Below are 22,779 nucleotides of genomic sequence, written 5' to 3' on the forward strand. Positions count from 1 at the left end.
GGGTAAAATTCTTGACCTTTCTCAGAGTGATCGGTCAAGATTATGTGGAAATGAGAAAAGAACCGAAACTTAAAAACACGAAAGCGGCTGGGAGTCACAATGACGGAAGTTTGCATTTGTGACCTTTCAGTTTTGTATAAAGGCATGGAACTGTAACCAAACAACAAATAAATACTTAAAAAACAACATGTGTGACTTTCAGGTTAATCACATTCAAGGTGACATTTTTGATGCAATGTGATAATTGCGATGCAATTAATGCATGTTTTTTTTAGTTTGTGATGCGATGCTGCTGCCCTAATATAATTAACCCTTTGTGGTTCACTTAAAAATCATTAGAAACTCATAAAACTGTTGTGGTTATTAAAACGCTTGAAAATGCAGCAGAATTCAAACTTGAGTATATGCTCTTTTTGGGAACCCCTCCATACCAGATAAACCCGAAATAAACCAAAGACATGAAGAAGTATTTTCATGCTGCAGTGTGCAGGGTTATTAATTTTAAAAGTCGCATCCTCATGCATTTTTTTTTTTTTTTTTTTTAGGGACTAGTCCTGCTTGCGCTGCCCCATAAAGCACTAGAGGGGGAGTCTTCTTTTTCCCCGGCGTCCTGCTATAAAATCCTGGATGTAATTGTAGCGTACTGAGGCAGAACAGGAGTAATCAGATCAGTCCCGAGGCTGGGAACATACATGGAGATTTAGCATCGCCACTGGATTAAACCCCCCCTTTTACTGATTGAGGTACGATGAGTTCCTGCAAGTAGAGAGAAAGAGAGAGAGAGAGGGAGCGAGGAAAAGCCGTGAGAGGGAGTGGGAGGAAGAATCAACCAGAAAGGGAGGCAAGCGCAGTGCGAGTGAGCGAGAGAGAGGGAGTCAAAGCCAGGAAAGCAAAGCAACAGCCGGTGGAACAGAAATGCAGGGAGTTTGAGAGAGACAAGGTGGAAAACGGAGGCTGACGGGACGACGGGAACAAAGCAAGGTGAGAGAGAGAAAAGGGCAAGGATCCAGAGGAAGAGAACACACCAGGAGGAAGCAAACCCCGGGAAGGTGGGGGTCAGAGTGGAGACACAAGCAAGAGAAAGTTTGACAGATAAGAAAAACATCTGGTAATGACAAGGCCGGGACATTTAAAGACGGGACGTGTCCTCTCGAGAGTCCCATTCTTAGGCCGAAGAATGTTTTCCGAGACAAAAGGGGTCGGAGAGCAGTGCATTCAACCCATTAACCCATCCCAAAATGGACCACAAGCTGACCTCCTTGCCTGTTTTGGGAATGGGGAGCATGTATCGAACAACTGTGGACCAAAGGTGCAGAATTCGCCCCTGAATGGATACACTCCCAAGCAATGTCTTGCCTTTCAGGGGGGTCGACGGCATGACGTAACTGGTCAGATTTGCCATAGGAGTGTGCGGTGGGATCGGCCGCAACATAACAGCGTCTCTGTGAACTACAGCTTGAGAGAATGCAGCTTTGTAGGCCACCGGCACCAGACCGAGACACACCCCTTCTTGAGGAAGTGTGCTTTGGACACGCCAACAGAGTTCAGAGGTCATGGAAACTGTGGAGAGCCTGTTTGTGCGGCGGACCAACAATCAGGCTCTGTGCGAGTGGCCCTGCAACATGGACCAAACTGGATGGAAATGAGTGACGCTCCCAATGCGACCTTTAAGAGGGATTCAGAAATCTGCACTTGTAACGGACAGGGAGATTTAAGTAGATGCCTTGGACGTGTAATGCAAGACTTGAACGGACCAAGTCTGGTGCGTGAAGTTATGCAGTCAACCAAAGATGTCAACAAACCCAATACGAACCATATTAAGTGCCAAGGAAAAGTTGCCCAAGTGGATCTAAATGAACCAGGACGAGGGACTTTTAGCTCGAAGCAGTCGGAAAGAGCAATTCGGGACCAGATCCAAAGAGTTGTTGTGAATCTCGAGGAGGTTTTACATGGCCTGAAGGAGATACATCTGGAAATGAAGGAGGTAAAGGTTTATTTATCACTTGGGGATGTTAACAGATGTTCTTCATATTGAGTGCAACAAAGGGCGGCGTTTAAATGTTCTGTTTGGTTAAATCCCACACTCTTTACTATCCATCATCAAGTGCTGGACACTCTTAATGGTCGTACTTTAGATAACGCACGGACCATGAGTTTTGAGCTTTCATATTTATCTTCATATTAATAATTAATACTGTTTATAGAGACCCCTGAATTTATTGCACATTGGGCAATTTCACTTCTGTGAGGGGATAGTGAAACTTTAATGCAGAGAGGAATGATCTGATACGCTCCATTTAGCAAATGTATTCGGTATCGGAGAGGAACGTTGGCCAGTGGTTTATGGTCCTCTCAGACGGGCTAGAAGAAAGAGCCGCTGTCCGTCACAGTTTCATAATCTTGTAAACACTCTTGGGTGAAATGTGCCCTAATATAAACTTGTGTAGTACTCTACGTTTCAAGGAACTATTTGCATTAAAGGGATAGTTCACCCAAAAATGAAAAGACTTCCGTCCCTGCTTAGAAAGCTACGCAACTACCACTTTGACGCTTCAAAAAGTTCATAAAGAGATCAGAAAATGTGGACTAAACCGCTCAATTCATATGGATTAGTTTTACGATCTCTTTATGAACGTTTTAAAGTGTCAGTGTGGTAGTTGCGTAGCCTGTCAATGGAGGGACAGAAATCTCTCAGGCCTTGTCCACACTAATACGAAATTCTCAAACATGTACATTTTTAAACAGCGGCAGTTTTTTGCACTATTTTCAAGGAAAATCCATTAATTTTCTTTGTATATTAACATGCCATTAAACAGATTAGCTAGTTATACTTTTTTGACGGATCTCGCGTTATATTGTAATGCGTGTTTTCGTTAGCATGTTTACTCAACTATTATTTTATGTGTTTATAATTCAGTTTAAGTACTTCCTCCTGTCCCAATTATAACATCGTGGCTGTAAGTTTTAGGTGTTCGTGCTAGTTAAGTGTTTAAAGTGTTAGTTTTCGTGCTGTAGTGTGGACTGTGAAAACGGAGGTTATTGAAAAACGATGACGCAAGTTTAGTCATGTGACGCATATTGAACCCATAGATATTCATGTTTATACCAGTATTGTGCCTGCTATGTGCTAATCACTTTCACACAGTTGCTAAAAGATGTTACTTTGCACAGTCCTGCAAAGATGACACAAAATTCACTCGCATTTGCTGTCCTGAGACAAAACACGACAGCAGTTGCATTTGAGACCAAACATATAGGGTAAGTGTATAGCCTAATGTTGATTGCGTGCGACCTGACGCATTAGTGAATGGCGAGATATTTAGCTAAATAAAATGATCCTGCCAAAAGAAATAAAAAATTATACTTTATTTTAAGGTGTCATTGTGTGTAATTATACATTTTGGTACTGATTAATTTTAATTAACAACATGCACTTACTATAGAGTTAGGGTAGGATTAGGATTTGGTTGAGGGTTAGTTGCAAGTACTTATGCATAATTTACTGCTATTACTATGGTAAGTGCATGTAACATGTAACAAGGACACTGTAAAATCAAGTCAGTGAGTTTTTATGAGGGTTTACACAAGCGCTGTAAGGTGAATTTAGTGTTTTCCGCCATTTCACTGTGGATGAGAAACTTACAAAAACTCTGTTTTCAAATCTATCCGGATTAGTGTGGACGTAGCCTCATATTTCATTAAAAAGATCTTCATTAGTGTCCCAAAGATGAATGAAAGTCATGGGGAGTAAGTAATTAATGAACAACATGAGGGTGAGTAATTAATGACAGGATTTTTATGTTTGGGTGAACTAACCGTTTAACTATATGCATTGTCATCCTCTGGAACTCAGGTGGTCCAGAAGATAGACCTGCTGACGGCTGACATTGATATTTGCAAAGAGGAACAAGGGGACACTTTCAGAGGAAAGATGGACATGGAAGTGGCGTCTTCTCAAGGAGTCAAAACACCGACTCCATCGGTGTCCCCACCACCATATCCGACCGGAGATCAAGAGCTGCATGGTCAAAAACTGGAATCAACTCAGGAGACGGTCACTTCTCCACAACATACATCAAGGCGCCGGAGCAAGAAGCCTCCTCCTTACCCTTACGCCAGGACAGTGGGAAGAGTAAATCCCAAAGCAAAAGACAAAGGGCAGAAGGCGCCGCCCTACCCCATTAAACGGACACTGCTCTCGACCATTGTTTGAGCAGACCGTGGCTTAAAAGCGGAGCATCACTCACTCGATGTGGTATAACGGGTTACAGGCACCGTTCTAGTAAGTTTGATCCTGATCCGGTGAAGTATCTCAGACAGCAGGTGAACCATGTAATGCTTTTTCGCTTTAGGTCTATAAAGAGGACATCATGCACTTATAAATCTAGAGAGTGACACGGGTGACTTCTTAGCAATACTGTACGCAAGTCAAAGGTAGCGATTATTTCTAGCCTTAGATGACATCTGGAGTGGGATGCAATCTCAATTCCTATTCCTCTGATCTCCCAGCAACCCCGCCCCCATCTGTTAAAGGATTATTTTTTTATTGCTTTCCTAACTCTGGTCTAGTCCCCTTGAAAAATGTGCCTTAAAAAATATGATGTTCTCAGATACACGTGTCCTGAGGGTGTTTAAGCAAAATCACAATGCGCCAGTGCAAATGCAAGCACTTTTCAACAGGTACTGAAAGGAAACTAGGTTAAGCATACTTTTACAGCATTATGTCTCCCTCATGTGTGCTGCAATGCTCATGTCAAGCCTTTTGAAGATGTAGGACCGTATAAAGCAATTTTCTAGCATGCCACAGGATCCACCATATGAAAAAGTCATGCTTTCACATGCATTTCTAAAATTGCTGACAATGAGGTTTATGACACGTTTCAGATGCTCAGATGCTGTAGATTTGTGCAGATTTAACAGAGATATGGAAAAATATCACATTATAACCAGAATCTGCACACTTAGAAAGAATTTTTAAAAATAAGTTTTAGCATATTTCATTTTTATTACACAGATCCCCCCTCAAAAGACACGAGATTGCTTGAAAACAGACTGCACCTTTACTTCATGCAAAAATGTGAATACAAAAAGTCATTTGATTAGGAAATTGTGACGCGAGAACCAAAACGTTCTGATAACAGATTTATTAAAAAAATTCCAGGACATCAGCTATCAGAATAAAGCACGATTGGAAGTATAACTGTTTTTCTGTCTTTTCCTCCACCACAGAAATAATCAAAGGACTCTGACATACCCCAAAGATTGTTGTGGGAATTCTCTACAAGCGCCAGCTTAAGAAAAAGTAAGTACAGTATGAGCATGAATGCGCTCTTGATAATCACATTTGCAGGTATCAAGGCTGAAACCCTAAACCCATAAACCCAGCCAAGAATAGAAATCAATCTACTGTTCTGAAACGAATTTGAAGAAGCCTTCATAACACCTCAGAAATATGAATAAATGTGCATTTTTATCCCCTTAATGTCCGATAATAGATTTGTCGTCTACCTCATTGGATGATCAGTCCAGTTCATGGTCATTGGTGTAAAGCTGCCTCTATAGAAAATCTCTGTAGTATTTCCTATCACTGGGAGTTCCCGTGTCTTGATTTCCTTTGCTTGATAAATATCAGTGAACAGTTAAGTGGCAGAGTGTCCATAGCCGTCAAATAACCAATGTCCTCGCGCAATAGGACAATCCTCTTTCGGATCGGCCAATCAGAGTTCATCGTGGCGTGTCCGAGCAATGACAAGGAGCTTGGAAAGCTCGGAACGGAATTTCCCATCTCTGTGGGTCACTAAAAAACAAGATGTGAATGATTAGAAACATACATATTCAATATTGAAATTGCCATGTTTGTATTTATTTCTATGACTTGGAAAACCAGATTTAATCATGAAAATCTGATTTTTTCCCGTGTTTAAGTGCCATAATCGGGTCCTCTGTGCATCTACCAACCCAGAAAATGTCAAAAGTGACAACCCAGTACCTTTGTTTTGGAAAGCCTTTCTCTGCAAACATGTCAAAAAAATAAACTGATCAAATTTCGCTCCCCTTCTGACATAGGAAGGGGATCTTATTATAATATTACCGCCCCTTAATCTGCACGTTTACGCCATTTGGTTTCGCAAGAGACAACAGTATAACCAGTTCTAAGCCAATGGCAAAAGTTTATTTTATTTTAACACTATTTGACCAAAAAATGTCATAGCTCTCTTATAAAGACCTCAGGGAACTGTGTCAACTTGTGTAAAAGTTAAACATGGCGGTACATGCAAGTCGATGAGATGAATCAATAGCCGCTTTCCGACCAAGTAGTTACAGGAACTTAGTTCTAGGAACTGTCCACTTCTAAACAGTTCTAGGAACTACTCTCCCCCAAATTCGGTTTTGCTGTTTGCGTTCGCACTGGCCAAGTGGCCATAGGAACTGGTAGGAGGGGTAAGGGAGTGATGCAAGCATGGCGACTTTTATTTTGACGGAGCGACGGACCTTTATTTTGACGGCGCTGAGAACGCCAGAGCAAACAATGCTCGCATTCTCTGTGTTTATTTGTTAGCGATCTGTCTAACAGTACTGTTTAATATCTTATTAGATACAACTGTTATAGAAAGTAGACAGTATATGAAAAATAGGTTATTAGCCTATGCCGTGTGGTTGATGTCCAGTGTTGCTAGCTGGGCAGATAAACATAATCATGTTTGGCTTGGTCCCCTCAAAGTTGCGTTGTATTTTTTCTTCAGCATAAAGGTTTAGAGACCCATCTATCACTGTTTTCCATGTTTGTATAGTTAGTTTATGGAGTAAATATATAGGCTATAATCTGTGTGTTTACATTCTAGCTGTTTTAAAAATGGCGGGTGCTGGTGTTCCGCGTGCGTTCGGTCAATCAGCGAACACTAACGTCACGGGTAGTTCCTATAGTGCTGGTTTAGACCCTACTCTGAAGTAGGACCTAAATTAGTTCCTCCAAATGGAGTTCCTAGAACTAAAATAAAATCGTTCCTAGTTCCTGCGGTGCGAACACGCCGGCATCCGGGTACTTTAGCCAATAGTTCTAGGAACTGTGAAAAGGTTCCTCCGGTCGGAAAGCGGCTAATGTGACTCCACAACCACTACATAAATGTACTAACCATTCAGAAACGTCCATGTGCGTCTAAAAGTGCAAATCTCTCCGTAAGGCTGCACTCGCTACTGGTGATTTCTGAGATTTTGGATGAGTGAGGTTATTCGCGTGTTTTGTTATTGTATCCGAAACTCGTGTAAAGGATCGGCCCTCTTCTGAACGGAGGCGGAGCTACAGCTCATTTACATTTAAAGGGACACACACACACACACACAAACGGTGCGTTTTTGCTTTGTTTTTACTTTGACAAGCTATAATAAATGATATGGGGGGGGATTTTAAGCTGAAATTTCACAGACACATTCTGAGGACATCATAGATTTATATTACATCCTGTGAAAAGGGGCATAATATGTCACCATAATATTTCACAGGTTTTTCCACGGCTGTATGAACCCGACTGGAAGGAGTAATATGCTGACTCACCTGCAGACTCTGACACAATGTACTCCTCTTCCTTCAAAGCAACATCCCTCTGTCCTCCCACGGCCGTCTGGGACTGAGAAGAAGAGAAAGAGAGAGGATGAGTGACACGAGACAAGCCGAGAGGAGTGGGCTGGATTACAAAGAGATCTCGTCTAAAAAATACATGAGACATGAACTTTTCTTATTTCCACCAGGGACAAGGCCACTAGAACGGCACCGTCATCCCGCTACTGAGAATCTCAGTGTGATCTGAAGATGAAGATCTTTTCACACAGTTTTGATATGCAACACCTGTATAAAAAAAGCTTTTGATCTGAGAGCGACGAGCGTTAGGAATCTGAAATAAGGTTTGATCTGCGGCAAATGTCAATGTCACGACTGAGGATAAATTTTAAACATGCTTTTCAAAAAACATGTGCCAATTCTTTTTATGCACAAATAAAAATGTATCTTAGTCTATGAAATGCACAGGTTTCCTCATATTGAATCATACCTATTGCTCAGTGTTTCATTCATTGAGGTGGTGTCAGGTGGTGATGGATAGCTATGATACTTACATATGCGGTGGCGTACTCAATCTTTGCTCCTTTTATCTCGGCTTTGAACTGGGTGAAAAACAAGTAGGACTTTCCTTGAGGCCTATCGTGAAAATGACAGAGAAAAATCAATATCGTTCCCTCTTTCATCTCAAGTTTCACAACACTGTTTGAAAACACAAGACTAGATTTGCTTGTACCTCTACTTTTTAGTATTGCATATTGAGTAGAGCTTTTTATAACACCAATATAACAGCGTTTTTTAAAGTTACCTCCATACTGAACAGGAAAACATCTGTTCGTCGTCACTCAGTCCGACGCTCATCTGCCATTGCTAATAAAAGCACAAAGGGTTCACATTTAAGTCAGAAACGGAGCAATTCTGTGAAATCACGACGGCAATATAATTGCTGTAATTTCCCGTGTCGTTAGTGGCGGAGTGATACATTTCTTGATGCCACAACAATAGCTGAGATTGTCTTAAAATTTAATTGTGTCTAAATTGTGACACTATACATGTGTGCTAAATAAAAAATAAGCAGGACAAACATACAAACAGCCAACATAAGTCAATTCTGATAACTCTTTTATGTGTGTGTGTGTGTGTGTGTGTAAATAAATGAAAGTGTATCTAAGTGTGGGAATGGAAGCATATAAACCAGAGAGTAGCTGTAAAGTATAACAGATATACCAATAGTAAAAGCTACAAATAATAATACTAATACGATATCACTGGAAAAGTATCAGTAACAGATATAACACTAGTAAAAACCCAAAATAATAACAACAATAAACTAATTTCATCCAGGTTTGGGTAGGGGGGATGAGGAAGAAGGCAAATAAACTAGGGCTGTCAAACGATTAATCGCATCCAAAATAAAAGTTTGTGTTTACATAATATGTGTGTGTATGGAGTATAATTATTTTCTATATATAAATACACACACATGCATATATATTTAAGAAAAATGTGTTATTTATATATAAAATATTTATATATAATATAAATTATATATAATATAAATATATATACACAGTATATACATGCAAATATTTCTTAAATATATACATGCATGTGTGTGTATTTATATATAGAAAATAATTATACACCGTACACACACATATATTATGTAACAACAAACTTTTATTTTGGATGAGATTAATCGCGATTAATCGTTTGACAGCCCTAAAATAAACATAATGGTAGTAGTGGAAATGGTTTTAATTCTTCTAATAATAATAATAATATTATTAAATTATTATAATTTTAATAAAGTTATATAACAGACATCTCAGCACATGGGATTGGAAGCAATAATGAATAATAAATATCTATATACAAGTAGCTGCCATTCATCAATAATATCTAATACAACTGATTTAATCTAATAACTGGCAAAAGTACAAAAATCACAGGTTTTGTTAGTGCAGAGTATTTATATTTTGAGAACTGTGTATTATCTGACAGAATATGTCTTACCTCGTTGGTTCCTCCTTGAGATGCATATGTGAAGGTGCATTTATACTTTTTCTAAAACAAGAAATAGATCATTGTGAATAGATAAACAAGCTTCCACCCACGAAATATGCAAATTTTCCAGACTGATCTTTTGAGAATGACTCTGTATTGAAATGATGCTGACCCTTACAAAAATAACCATGGTAACCATCGTTCCTGTCAAAAGCCTGACAGCTATTATTACTACAGTTATAAAAAAAATAAAAAACACTGACAATGACAAGGATTCAGATTAAATACTGATTTAAATTTGATTGGCGAGGATTGAAAAACCATGGCCACTGGTGTCACACTTGACACAACTTATGTTTGAATTATGATATTTGATATAAAGGGATTGCTCACCCAAATTGAATTAAATACAATTCTTAATTCATTCGACAGCTTTATGTGAGGGACAGACCAAAATATTATGCTCTTTTGTAGCTCTTAAAGGTATAGTTCACCCCAAAATTAAAATTCTGCCATCATTTACTCACCCTCACCCCCAAACCTGTATACATTTCTTTCTCCTGATAAACACAAAAGAAAATATTTTGAAGAATGTTGGTAACCAAACAGTTGATGGGTTTTTTTTTATAAATATTATGGAAGTCAACTTTTTGGTTACTGACAGTTTTCAAAATACCTTCTTTTGTGTTTAACAGGATAAAGAAATTCATACAGGATTGAAACAACTTTAGGGTAAGTAAATTAAGACAGATTTTAATTTTAGGGTGAACTAGCCCTTTAAGAGCTAGAGCGCAATTTTGGTCTGTCCCTCACAAAACTATCGAATGGCGAAAAGCTGATATGGAAGATTATTAATTGAATTTTATGGAAAAAACGGATTTGGAACGACATGAGGGTGAGTAAATAATAATATATATATATAAAAAATGTATTAACTAAACTATTCCTTTAACGTTTTTTTGAGCCGTTAGGGGGCGCGCTCAACGTCCGCGCCTCCACAACAGTCCAATGAGAAGATGACGTGTGGATTTCCTTTCAACGCGTCGCGGTTATTCAAACACAGTATCCATTCATTACTGTATAGAGTTTAATATGAACGTATTTTTAACAGATACTAAGTACAGTAGGGCATATCGTTTCAAATGTAATAATGACTATGAATGAGAACTGGAAAACGACTATGTAAACACGAGATCGAGTCTATGCTAATCATTGAGGAAAAACCGCGAAAATGATTCGTTTACATTTCTATCCAACAAAACATGTTGTGTTATAAATATTACGTTGCTATAGTATTAATGTGCGTAATACTCACCAGTTTAGCTGAGAAAGTCTGCACAACTCCTCCAGGTTTGACATCGAAGTCGAGTGTTTTGGTCCTGTCAGCGGAGGCGCGCGCCGCGCACAACACAACCAACAGTAGCAGAAGCTTCACACACAAGTTTATGTGATCATCGCATGCCATGATGCTTTATGGGTGAGAGATCTGTGCTGATGTTGTGATGAAAAGCTGCCAGCACTGTTCCTGTATGTTCTTCATAGGATGGGATAGTTCTGTGAATCGAGGTGTTGAGCATCTAGTGGACTGGAGTTGAATAACAACTCAGTTCTACAATTTACAGTAGCCCAAAAAGGATACTAATTGGACACTTGGGTAATTTACATTCAAATATGCATAAATGAAAATGTATGAATAATTTTCATGATCATAAGATCATTACTGTGATTGAAATATCACTGAATTCAAATTTTCCAATGATTGGAAGCATTAGATGTCTGTAAAACATATGCAGTTAAATCCTCAAGGGTATATATTGCAACACAATATACATTTCATTCGGGACGAGTTGGAAAGAATTACTCAAGTTTCATCTGAACTGGAAACACACTGGCTCCTGTAACTTCTAATCATGAACATTAACAATTTTACAGACTAGGTAATGGATTAGTTGTCTGAATTAAGCATACCAGCATTCGTCAGACATTTTCTTCACTTCTCTAAACATCATTCACCATCAGAATGTGTCGGTTTTCCCTAAAACTAACACTTCTCAATGAGTACATTGTCTATGATTTACAGTCACCACCTTGTGTTTTTAACTACTCTTGAAAATTGCAATCTACAAAACACATTTGAATCAAATTTCCACAAACACAGAATTATAATCACATTTTGCTCATTTTAAAACTTCCAAAAGAAGTCTTCTCCATTGTCAACAAGGATGGAGATTCCTTCTCACATATGAATGTTTCTCTGTCCACAAATTCCACACTGGAATTCCTCTTTCTCGTGTTATTTTAAACGTTCGGACAGATAGGCATGTTTCCGGGACGTTGTTGCACTCTCAGCATGTTTGGAGATCTTGAGCAAACTGAACTTTTATGACTCTGATGTCTGGCTGTGTTGATTTGACCCCATAGACCCATTTTCAAATGAGCCATGACCAGAAATACTTCAGAAGATCACATATGTATATGAACCAGTGGTTAAAAAAACATAAACTAGTAGTAAAATCGATTTATGAGTGGACTATAAAAATCTGCCCTTGCTTTATACATGTTTTTATGCTGTACACCTTTGTGAAACACTAGTATTTTATTAATCTTCTTTGACTGAAACTATGAATGTCATTTACTTGATGTTTACTAAAACTTTAATTTGAGTGTTGCAGTGGGAAATTACACCAAATTACAGAAATAAAAACAAAATAAAAATATGATGAAAGAAATAATAAATGGAACATGAACTTTTCATGAATGACAAAGGTTAATAAAAAAGATTTTATTAGCATTATGTTTAGCTTTACCAAATATGTCACAGTCACTTTGCTAAAAGAGTCTGTCGAGAACATAAATCTAGATAAATAAAAATAAGTCAAGTTAATGCCCAGTCGATCCATAATGCAATGTGACTTTGGTTGATTTCAGCTCTGGAGGTTTTGGATGAAGTACTGGATGGATCAGTATCTGTGAAATAAATAAACATCATTAATGCGTCAGCAGTTTTAATAAGATTTCTGATTCCACTCCTACTTTAAACTCACCCTGTGATTCTGCAGTTGTGTGCCTGGACGTACGACCCCGTGTATCTGATGTCACATCTAACAACGTTATTGGAGAAGTCAGACTCTTGCACCTGGAAACCTGGGTTCACGGTCACCTGTCAGTGGTTCACATGGTTTCAAAACATGTCTCTAACTTTTGGTATAACTTAGGGTACCTTTACATGACAACGATGAACTAAAAAAAAATTTTTTTTTCCTTTGCATTTTACGCGTACAGACAACATAGTCAAAACAATCCCCTTTCACACGGATCTGTGAAAACGATTAAAAATGCTGTATTCTTCTGCCAGGCCAGTAGATGGCGATATCACTTTATAAAGAAACACTAAAGGTCCTTGCACAGTGAGCCCGAAATTTTTGTTTGCGTATTTTGGTATTCGTCATCCTAAAAATTCGTCCGAAGGGTATTAATTAATCCGTTGCGCAAAAATTCGTACATAATACAAAATGGTGTCTTCAAGCAGTGAGGATGGTTTTGTTGTCCTCTCTCTTCTTAAAAAGAGAAAAAGAAAGAGGAAAAATTAGGACCATCCAATCCTGAGATTGCGTAGAGAGGAAGGAGAGTTCGTTGCGGGATTATCCCGAGCGATTCAAGGTTTACTACAGGATGTCAGTGGCTCAGTTTGATGCTTTGCTAGCGATACTGGAGCCATATATTAAAAAGAAGACCACCAATTCCTGTGTACCAATTTATCCTGAACAGTTCTGGATTTTGGCGTTCACTTGTACAGTGGCTCTGAATTGTCAAAATACCTCTCAAAATGCTTGCTACGGATGCGAAAATCGCCGAAAATTTAACCCAATCCGAATATTTATATGACGGACGAAAGTTTCGGAGACAGTGTGTAAACGTGATTGAAACAACATAAGGTCGTATTTATTTTTTAACGTGCGAAAATTTCGGGCGCAAATTTTTGACTCAGTGTCTGCACATGTAATATGCATAACGTCACCGTTTTCACAAATTCGCGTTGTTGTAGTTTACACGGAGGCAATAACGGTATAGTTTGCGTTTTCAGGCCCCCAAAACTCCATTGTCGTCTAAATGAACAGCCAAAAGTTTTCCGTTTTTGTTTTAGTTGAAAAAGTTGTTGTGTAAACGGCCCCTAACTAATCCAATGACTCACCTTTAGAATATAATCTCCAGGAGAAACATCGGTAACATCAATCCACTGACAGTCGATGTTGGCATGGTAGGTGTCATAACAGCCTGGGCTCAATCCCTGCTCCAACAAAGACAAAACCTTCTAAACTGGCTGATAAAACAGCTAAATTGTGGAAAAAATAAGACATTTTGCATTGACATGAGTGACATTATTCTCCGCACCTGTGTGTGAGCAGTGCAGGCGTATCTTCTCCTCACACCTGGATCACAGCTGGTGTCCTCCAGACAGAAACTGGCTTTATGACCCTCAGCCACCTTTCTGCCCGTGGAGGCGTCCAGGAGGTCGTAATTGCTGAAGGCATCCATGCTGTGATAATGTCTTAGGATGAAAACAAAGTAATATAGTAAAATAATCATTTTGTTATCAAGAAATTAATAGAAGAGTCATTTTTAACTATACTTTGAGTTTCTGTAGCTAGTAACGCCAAGGTCAAAAAAACCGCAAAGCATTTAAAGTCCCCCTGTGGTGAAAATCCAGCTTTTAATGTTGTTTATATGTCTATGTGGTGTTTTTAATATGCTTTAAGACAAACCATGTGTAAATTCATAAGTCGACACCATTGCTGAGTATTTTCTCCTTAAAACTGCAGTGGACCAAAGACAGTCTCAAAAACACAAAAATACCTTGTAACCAATCAGATCAACGTGTGATCGTCAACCAGTGGATCTCTGAGCTGAGTGAGTGAGTGGAGGCGGGGCTCATTTGCATATTCATTGAGGCAGGGGGGTAGAGTTACATTCAAGATATTTTAAGGCATGAATACATTTATTTCAAGGGAAAAAAATTAAATATGTAATTCTGGTGATCAAAGATGAGTTTTAAGGGATAAAATGATTGACTACAGGGGGACTTTAACAAATATGCATACATGTAAGTACAACGTTCTAGATTAGATCATCAAGTTGTCAGGAACCTACTGATGGCAGCTGTGCCATTCCCACAGATGATGTGGTTTCACAGGGAGAAAATCTGCTGTGCCTTGATTTTTGACCCTCTGAGGAAATCGGAGAAGCACTCTGTAATCAAGGTCCCTCGCACCGTACGCTGAACTTGAGGGAAAAGGCAAATATTCATTTAAAATGGTCAAGAAAAGTTGTATTTTTTGCTGCTATGGTTCGAGTCAGTATACCTGGAGAGACAGTCTTCTTCTGCAGCACATCTTAATGTGTACATCTGCACTCTCTGGATATAAGATGCAGCTTGGATATAGTATGGATCAGGAATGAGATCAGGCAGTCCTGGAAAATTGTATTTAATATTTAATAAGTTATATATATTCAAATGCAGTTTAGAAACCTAATGTAGCCTCAACATTTAATCTCAGTGCTGTCTATGACAAATAAATGAGGTCGTTTGTCATATCAAAAGTTTAATCAAGGTATCTGAACAACTTTTCAGTAGCCTATAAAAAAAAGTCAAGTTCGCCTGAGGTAATCATAGCAACAGTAGGCTACGCGGAAAGATCATTTTTCATCGGGATTGGACACAATATTGAGAAACCATGACAAGTAAATTGCCATTTATCACTTTACTTATAAGTTAACATCATACTCTATTGGTTAAATATACCGTTTGTGTTTTAAAATGCTGATTTCTGGCCAACAGTGGGCGCCAAAAAGACGCGAGATCGACATCAGCTCGCGCCGCGAAAACGTCTTACTTTAAAGACAGTCGACAGCCAAGTCGAAAGACAAGGTAAAATTCGCACATTGACTAAAAAGTTCAAAATGTTGTTTTACCATTATGGAAATACCTTGTACCCTGACCCGTTTCTCTGTGAGGAAATCTATTGGCACTTCCATACGGGAGCATATTAAAGTAGAAAGAGTTTCTGCTGTTTATATGAGGATTCGTTGGTTCACCAATAATTTCTCCTCCTCTTTCCTCAACCTGGAAGCGAGAATTTTCCGTATGTCTGTTATTAACATATGCCGAAGGTGAAGCTGAATTGGTTCTTGATGGAAGTTTAGAATTATTAGCAGTTTTACTCCCAGTCGAAGTGGAAAGTAGAGTTAGCGGATTCTCCTCAATATTGATAGTGGGTGATGTTCGTTTTGGGGTTTTGGGAAGTATGTTATGGTGTCCTGGTGCCCTTGAAGCTTTCACAGGTGCCAGTGTAGGTTTTTCAGTTGGGGTCCGCAGTGCTTCATCTGAAGAAAGTGCAGATCTTTTTGCATTCAAAGACAACTGATTATCCTTCATAGGAGATGTACGACCAGACATCATGTAGTGTCTTGCATCCATACCAGGACTGTGCTCTGAATGGACCACATGCCCAACTGTGTGCATCCCATTGGCAAAACGTCCCATGAAAATCCTGCCTGTTGGCATCGTCAATAAGAATCTTGTATGTTTTCCAGAAACAGGTGTGTGATATTGAGAACCGGAGCCCTGTAAACTGTAAACCTGTCCGTTAGTTTCCCACTTAATCTTGTGTCTCCAGGGTCCATTACGCTGCGCGATGCTAAAACACACTAGGACGCTCAGGTAGAAGAAGAGAATAAATGAGTATTTCTTCATTTCAAAGTTATTGGACCAGGATGCAGTAGAAAGTGTGGCACTTTGTGCTCCCCAAAGCTTTTAAACAAGAGGTCAGTATGAAGGTGGTGCATTGGAGGCGTTTCTCTCTCCAAACTTTCCCACTTTTTCCTCTTGAAAGTTTCATATAGACACCAAAAGGCACACCACACTTTTACAAATGGGGTAACACTTTACAATAAGGTTCATGTATTAACTAACATGAACAATACATTTGTTACTGTATTTATTAATCTTTGTTAATGTTAGTTAATAAAAATAAAGCTGTTTATTGTTTGTTCATGTTAGTTCACAGTGCATTAACTAATGTTAACAAGATTTTAATAAAGTATTAGTAAATGTTGAAATTAACATGAAGAAATATTACTAAATGCTGTATAAATCCAGTTCATTATTAGTTCATGCTAACTAATGTAGTTTTAACTAATGAACCTAATTGTAAAGTGTTGCCACAAATGGGAAATGTGGTGCCACTTTAATAGGAGATATGAAGTTAGTTGACAAAAACAAGTATAACAACTATAATTAAGTTTAAAAAAGGCCCATAGACTATTTGGTTTGTAGTCTTTCTTCATTGCAGATTATTGAATATCTCAGTTTTTGCCACTAGAGGGAGCAAAATATATTTATATATTTAATATTTTAGACCTTTTATTTAATTGCATAAAGGTTTATTATTGGCATAATTTAAACAAAATGACTACCTTTGTCAATACATTAAGTGAAATATTATGAATGTAGTCATGCCATTATCACAAGAAAATCTGCCCCACGAAATGTTTAAACCATTCAAATCGTCTAATGACGACAATTGCTCTTAATAGCGATGAATGTCTTCACTTTCCCCTTCCACTTATTTCATTGCACAGATATTTGAAGTGAATGTGTAGGCATTTGTCCTATGAGAAAGGGACACTATTGAAAAGCACATAGGCACATTCAACACGGACTTTAAAGCATGAGCTAAGGGTTTATTCAGGAAAATGTCTAGACAATGTTTGTTTTCACACAAGTTGAAGTTAAGCATAGGCTTTATTACACAGAGCGATACATTTTAGAGCCAAGCTGGAACTTGTGTTGGAGCGGAAAAGCTGATTGTGGAGATCACCATATACATTTAAAGGTTATATCTTTATGAAAATAACCCATGAGTTTAATGCAAGCTAATTTGGAAGAAAATAAATTATCCAAAGAATGAGATTTGTTTTCATTTTAAGACCATTTCATTTTTAAGACCTCAGAAGGGAAAAAAAAACCATGGACATTAGTTAATGGTTATTTAATAGTTACTGGTCTTGTTGTTTATCATACTACCATAGTATTCAGTTTAAGTGCACATATTCATAGTATTTGATAGCTTTAAACCAATTACCTTAATTCTGTTTTCCCCTCATCTGACTTTAAAACAAATTCCTTTAGAAATATTTTACATAAAAAAAGCAAATGGTCAGTCACAATGAGCAACATATCCAGGGCATGGCAAAATATACAAAGCACCAAATACACTTAAAATTGTCAAAGTTAAAGTGTTACAATGAACACTAGCATTTTCATAAAAGGAAGACCTTGGATTGAGTATCTGGGTAAGAAAAGTTTAAGAACCCGAATTAAAAATGTATAAATTAAACAAAAAGTAGAATTGACATTATACAGTTAAATAAGAGTACGATAACACATGGTCATTTTGGATGTAAAATGGAAAGACTTGACAAACGTAAATATAAAAGTCAAAGCACAATGTTTATTGGTTCACATGAACAATCAAGCTTTGGGAGTTCATTTTTATGTGGTAAACACCATTTCAAAAATAAAGGTCACCAGGGAGTGCTTTGAAAGAGTCACAAAAAACATTAAAAAACTTAAATAAAAAAAACTTAAAAATATGGAGACAGTCCTTAAAGAGGTAAGTAGGGATACACTGATACTGAGCTCATGTACTCGTAAAAATGCTCCCGATACCAACAACATTCCTTAAAGAGGTAATGCAAAAAAAGTTCCTCCACAAGTATTTAAATTACATTCCAGTCAAACTATTTACAACAATTGCGGGTTTAAAAAACAGGACAATTCAAGTTAGATTCGTATTTACAAAATAGTACAGATGATGGGCGGCAGCCTGCTCCTGCTGAAAGACAAAAAACAAGACAAGTTCCTTTATTATGGCACATAAACTTATGCAATTAATAATTCCACCTGACATCACATGGATTGGCCATCTCACCTATAAGCGGTTCAGAAGTGTATTGTGGATGTCTTCGTAAACCTGGTTGTACATTTCGTCTTTTGTTTTCAAGCCATCCAAGTATTCTGTTGAAGTAGATGTGACACAAAATTAATATTTATCCAAAATATTGTGTGTTTTTGTTGAAACTCAATGTAAAGAACCTATATCATACCAATTGGCAGACCGCAGTTCTCCATGTCATATCTGTGTTTGAGGTACATGGGCCACACGTGACCATCAAACAGTCCAGGAGGGTCAGGAACGGTGTAATGCCTTGTACTGAAATAAATAATACATATATTTATTTAAACTGTTCATATTTAGCACAATTCATGAGTGTTTGTATGCAATTATATCACACCTTCTCCTCCTCTTGCACTCCTCGTACGGGATGCTTATGTAATAAGACTTGTCAAAGACGTCCAGCAAAGGCCTGTTTAGGGAGAAAAAGATCAACGTCAAGATAAAAAGATCACAGCTTTAACGTGAACACCGTCAATGTAACTGCGAAGGAAGTAATTTACTGATTACTGTACTTCTACACAGCTGGTTTAGAAATCAGCACATGCCAGTTCCACGCCAATAGCTCAGGCTCCTTATCTACACCCCCGCAGGGAGTCACATGACTGGCGTGTACGTCGTGTACCCTAATGTCTCCTTACATGCACTGAGCATATGTAATCAAATGTCCCAAGAATCTAATCTTTTCAATTCATGCAGTTCAGGCCACCATAAAGTTGTGTGACTCACTTGTAGTTGTACAGTAGAAATCCTTCTACGATGAGAATGTGCACTTGGCTCTCGGGGTCGTCCATTTCTGCGGCCGGGGTCAACTGGATGCCGTGAGATCGGGCGAATTTAACTGGGTTCTCCTCCCAGCCCTTGATGGTATTCACCATGGCCTCCATATCCAAAGATGTGATCACTACAAAAGCAGAACAAAATATTTTAGCGCTAGCACAAACGTTGAATTTTAATTTAGCAAAGCCACACTGGAGAGAATGAAAATGGGTTGGGAGGGACATTTTACAATCTTTGTTATGGGAGGCAATGCGTAGAATGAGTTATTCTCTCCTACGATATATTCTTACCATCCCACTGTTTAAAGCCATCCGCTCCGACTGCTATCTGATCCGGCGGCTGAAATAACAGTGACCGGTAAAACACTGCAGCAAATGCCGTCATGTATATTACAGAGCCAGACTGCTGATCTAGAATCAGGTCTCGGCCATCATGACCTGATGAATAGAACTTGATAGATGGGAGGAAACTGATCTTGGATCAGCACATTTGAGTTCTAACATGCCATATACACTGAGCCTCTTATCACAGCCTTATACAAGTAACCAAATTAAAGTTTTGTCAATTAATTAGAGGAAAATCAAATGTAAAGAGTCATTAAAGGATATATTATATTAAAGTTAACATTACTTCTTATTTAAGTCATGTATGCAGTACTACTAACAGACAAGACAGAAAGCTACAATTAAAATGGCACAGCAAATTAAATATTAAAATGTATCATACTGTTGAATAACAAAAATGATACACTACAAGGGTTCTTAGTCCTTAGCTGTAACTTTTAGAAAGCTGACAGAAACCTAACCAGAAATATTAAATATCAATATTAAGCCTATATTTAGATGAACTCACCTTGAAAAAGTCATCCTGGTGAACCACACAGCAGTTTGGTAAGGCTTTGATTAACCTGTCCGTCAGGGTGGTTTTACCACCATTAGTCACACTAAAAATGAGTAAATAACAAAAGAAATTTTAAAAATAATAATAGAGTTAAAAATAAAGTCAAAAAGCAAAACGATTAAACTTGTTTTTAAAGTATAATAATCTTTCATTTAATAGTGTATGTTACCAGTTTAATCATATAAATTTGGCGGGATGGTTTCCTCAGTTGGCTCATAACAACAAAAAAGATACCATTGTTGTTTACCCGCGTGTTCAATACACGCAATTCATGTTCAATCTCTCTTAAATTATTTTATACGCTTAAAAAAAAAAATCAATCAAAATAAAAAACTTAAGTGACTTTCAATGTCTTTAAAGTCACTGTTACTTTAATATTTCGTCCTTTGTTTTAAAGCAAATGGTGGGCACAAACACAAAATCACAAACAACATTAAAAAGGAAACCTCAAAAAGAAAATGAATAAAAATACTGTTAATTTACTTAACACACATTCACAACAACAATACAAGAATAATAAATGAATAGATATATTAAGGCGCGAATAGCCGTTATAAAACATTCATAAACTTCGGCGCGCTCACGAATTTAAATCTCCCGCTCAAAACATAAACAAACGTTTCAAAGCTCGCGATCCTGTGAAATCACGCATCGAACACGGCATGAGTGAGAATAAAAGACGGCAATAATATAATAAATTACTATCTGTATATTATATTAACTGAAAATTTCAAAAAGCCACATGGCTGGCTGGACTGTAACTATTACAACTAGTTGTTCATAATATAACTCTAAAAAGTCACTTACCCTCCTATTCCAATGATGTACTTCATTGTATCCGATCTGGTTTGAGTTTTACAATTTAAACTCCGCAAAACGCCTAAAATTAAAGGTTAGCTTAAAAAGGTAAATTTTCAATATTGTCTCCGTTCTCCGTAGTGACTGACTGGTACGTAATGGGGAACAAAGTTGCACGTGGGCATATAACCAAAGTCTTGCGTCATAGAAAGGGGCGTGGCTAAAGTGCTAGGAAACCAATCGCGGATCACTCAGAGAGAACATTCATATAACAGATTCAGCATATAAATTCCCACGAATTGGAACAGATTAGAATAAATAAGCGAACAGTTTTTAAATATTGTTTTTCTAAATCAGCAAGAACAAACTGTACCTTCAGCAGTCCTTTGAATCATTTTAGTTGATTCTCTTTACTACTGTAGAGCACATTTTTTAAACGTATATTAAAATTAACAACAGTGTAAGGAAAGTTTACAGTTAAATGCCACATAATACAATATTATAAATCATATGACAAAGATAGTGTCTCTTAAACTTATTTAGCTCTATCTGTTTTATGTTATCACAAAATGCTGACAGTTTATGGATATCCTCAATGGACTCTCAAATATTTAGGTGAGGGGTCAGAATAAATGAAGGGCAAAATCACATGCATTGTGTGTGGGTACAGTTAATAATACATGTCTTTTATAATCAAAATTAAAAATTCATATGCACTTGAATGTTATTGACTAGAACTACTAAATCCAGGTGTGAAAGATCAGCTTATGTCAAAGATTATGGTTAATAAAGGTAATGTTTCCCGTTTCCAAATGACAGTGAGGGTCATTTTTTATTTAGGTCTAAGAGTGTGACTGGCCACTCCATCGTAAAGACTGCTGATATAATAGTCACATACACACATATAAATAGTCTGTCACATCATGGAAATACGAAAATAACTATCTTGTGATTAGATGCAAGACTTCTACGCAATTCTTTGTAGAAGTCAGGAAGTTGATTTGTTTGATAGGATTAGTTGAGAGGTAATATCCCACCTTTGTTTTAAATTTAAGCAAGAAATGTTTTTACCCTGTAAAGTCAAAATTGTACATTTAGCTTTCAGAACACATGATCAGTGATTAAAATAAAAAGATAGACAAAAGAAAAGACACAAACAAATCAATATTGTTCGCGTACACGTAGCAGAATGTTTAATTTTTCATAGCAAACATAAGGCAACATAAAAATACTGCTGAATACATTAATGTCAAAATGTTTTCAGAGATGACTGGCACTTATCATTTACAAAAGCTGCTCATTAAACAAGGGGTTAAAACGTTCAAAAAACATCCAAGAAAGGATTCCAGGCAAACAGAACTGGCGAAATGGACTAAAGTTACATTCGATTTGAGCGCATACACACAGAGAAGCACATGCACCACCAATCAAATCCTTGAGCGGACACATCCGTCGATTAAAGGCAGGTCACATGACATTCTCAGAAAGCACGGCCTATTTAAAAAAGCGTTAACTGCAAAGAGGCTACAATGCATGATGGTACATCCTGATACCGAAAACAGCAACGTTTCTCTGTGCGTCGTTCCATTTGTTGGTGGATTTCGAGATGCTTTTTTTTATTTTATTGTGCCTTTGCAGACGAAAGCGAGATCAGCTTGCCTTCTCACCCGCGTACTTACAATTCAAGTTTCTGCTTTGTTGCTGATCTGAAACTAGTTTTGCGTCGTC

General features: G+C 37.7%; 5 protein-coding genes across 7 annotated transcripts in view; 1 reads left to right on the forward strand and 4 right to left on the reverse strand.

Annotated features, from left to right (window-relative positions):
* The first annotated feature begins 589 nt into the window (after positions 1–589).
* LOC307170005 (uncharacterized protein) lies at positions 590–8,633 on the forward strand. The gene is made up of 4 exons (XM_079890935.1): positions 590–1,984; positions 3,854–4,282; positions 5,230–5,302; positions 7,501–8,633. The coding sequence occupies exons 1-2, from the start codon at positions 1,112–1,114 to the stop codon at positions 4,211–4,213; spliced, it is 1,233 nt and encodes a 410-aa protein (XP_079747061.1). The 5' UTR covers positions 590–1,111; the 3' UTR covers positions 4,214–4,282; positions 5,230–5,302; positions 7,501–8,633.
* mydgf (myeloid-derived growth factor) lies at positions 5,150–11,134 on the reverse strand. Its single transcript, XM_079890954.1, has 6 exons — positions 10,875–11,134; positions 9,569–9,619; positions 8,361–8,422; positions 8,110–8,191; positions 7,553–7,625; positions 5,150–5,797 (listed from the first exon to the last, which is right to left on the reverse strand). Exons 1-6 carry the CDS (start codon positions 11,022–11,024, stop codon positions 5,718–5,720), a joined length of 498 nt encoding a protein of 165 aa, XP_079747080.1. The 5' UTR covers positions 11,025–11,134; the 3' UTR covers positions 5,150–5,717.
* Positions 11,135–12,403: 1,269 nt separating this feature from the next.
* On the reverse strand, positions 12,404–16,174 carry loxl5a (lysyl oxidase-like 5a). Its single transcript, XM_079890927.1, has 7 exons — positions 15,530–16,174; positions 14,920–15,028; positions 14,708–14,839; positions 13,952–14,108; positions 13,752–13,847; positions 12,604–12,719; positions 12,404–12,510 (listed from the first exon to the last, which is right to left on the reverse strand). Exons 1-7 carry the CDS (start codon positions 16,119–16,121, stop codon positions 12,435–12,437), a joined length of 1,278 nt encoding a protein of 425 aa, XP_079747053.1. The 5' UTR covers positions 16,122–16,174; the 3' UTR covers positions 12,404–12,434.
* Positions 16,175–18,049: 1,875 nt separating this feature from the next.
* mibp (muscle-specific beta 1 integrin binding protein) lies at positions 18,050–21,223 on the reverse strand. Its single transcript, XM_079890953.1, has 8 exons — positions 21,061–21,223; positions 20,206–20,296; positions 19,644–19,692; positions 19,303–19,477; positions 18,914–18,985; positions 18,725–18,831; positions 18,550–18,635; positions 18,050–18,453 (listed from the first exon to the last, which is right to left on the reverse strand). The coding sequence occupies exons 1-7, from the start codon at positions 21,084–21,086 to the stop codon at positions 18,550–18,552; spliced, it is 606 nt and encodes a 201-aa protein (XP_079747079.1). The 5' UTR covers positions 21,087–21,223; the 3' UTR covers positions 18,050–18,453.
* Positions 21,224–22,215: 992 nt separating this feature from the next.
* The window catches only part of atcaya (ATCAY kinesin light chain interacting caytaxin a), a 10,926-nt gene continuing 10,362 nt past the window's right edge, over positions 22,216–22,779 (reverse strand). For 2 of the 3 annotated variants that reach the window (XM_079890285.1, XM_079890286.1), the window contains one exon: positions 22,224–22,779. This exon is cut by the window's right edge and continues 98 nt beyond it. The gene's annotated coding sequence lies outside the window, so the exon portion shown is untranslated. The other variant, XM_079890284.1, reaches the window with a different exon arrangement.

Source organism: Squalius cephalus (genome assembly GCF_949319135.1).
Source record: "Squalius cephalus genome assembly, chromosome: 13".
NCBI classification, from domain to species: Eukaryota; Metazoa; Chordata; class Actinopteri; order Cypriniformes; family Leuciscidae; genus Squalius; species Squalius cephalus.

Excerpts from the sequence above, each read along its gene's own strand:
- LOC307170005 (XM_079890935.1), top strand. The coding sequence starts at position 1,112 with ATGACAAGGCCGGGACATTTAAAGACGGGACGTGTCCTCTCGAGAGTC. Across the intron at positions 1,985-3,853 it reads TACATCTGGAAATGAAGGAG|GTGGTCCAGAAGATAGACCT; the intron begins GTAAAGGTTTAT and ends TCTGGAACTCAG.
- loxl5a (XM_079890927.1), bottom strand. The coding sequence starts at position 16,121 with ATGCCAACAGGCAGGATTTTCATGGGACGTTTTGCCAATGGGATGCAC. Across the intron at positions 15,029-15,529 it reads TACAAGGTATTTCCATAATG|GACTGCCTGATCTCATTCCT; the intron begins GTAAAACAACAT and ends ACAATTTTCCAG. Across the intron at positions 14,840-14,919 it reads GAAGAAGACTGTCTCTCCAG|TTCAGCGTACGGTGCGAGGG; the intron begins GTATACTGACTC and ends TTTTCCCTCAAG.
- mibp (XM_079890953.1), bottom strand. The coding sequence starts at position 21,086 with ATGAAGTACATCATTGGAATAGGAGG. Across the intron at positions 18,832-18,913 it reads GAGTGCAAGAGGAGGAGAAG|TACAAGGCATTACACCGTTC; the intron begins GTGTGATATAAT and ends TATTTATTTCAG. Across the intron at positions 18,636-18,724 it reads GAACTGCGGTCTGCCAATTG|AATACTTGGATGGCTTGAAA; the intron begins GTATGATATAGG and ends CTACTTCAACAG.
- mydgf (XM_079890954.1), bottom strand. The coding sequence starts at position 11,024 with ATGGCATGCGATGATCACATAAACTTGTGTGTGAAGCTTCTGCTACTG. Across the intron at positions 9,620-10,874 it reads AGACTTTCTCAGCTAAACTG|AAAAAGTATAAATGCACCTT; the intron begins GTGAGTATTACG and ends TTCTTGTTTTAG. Across the intron at positions 8,423-9,568 it reads CTCAAGGAGGAACCAACGAG|CAATGGCAGATGAGCGTCGG; the intron begins GTAAGACATATT and ends TGCTTTTATTAG.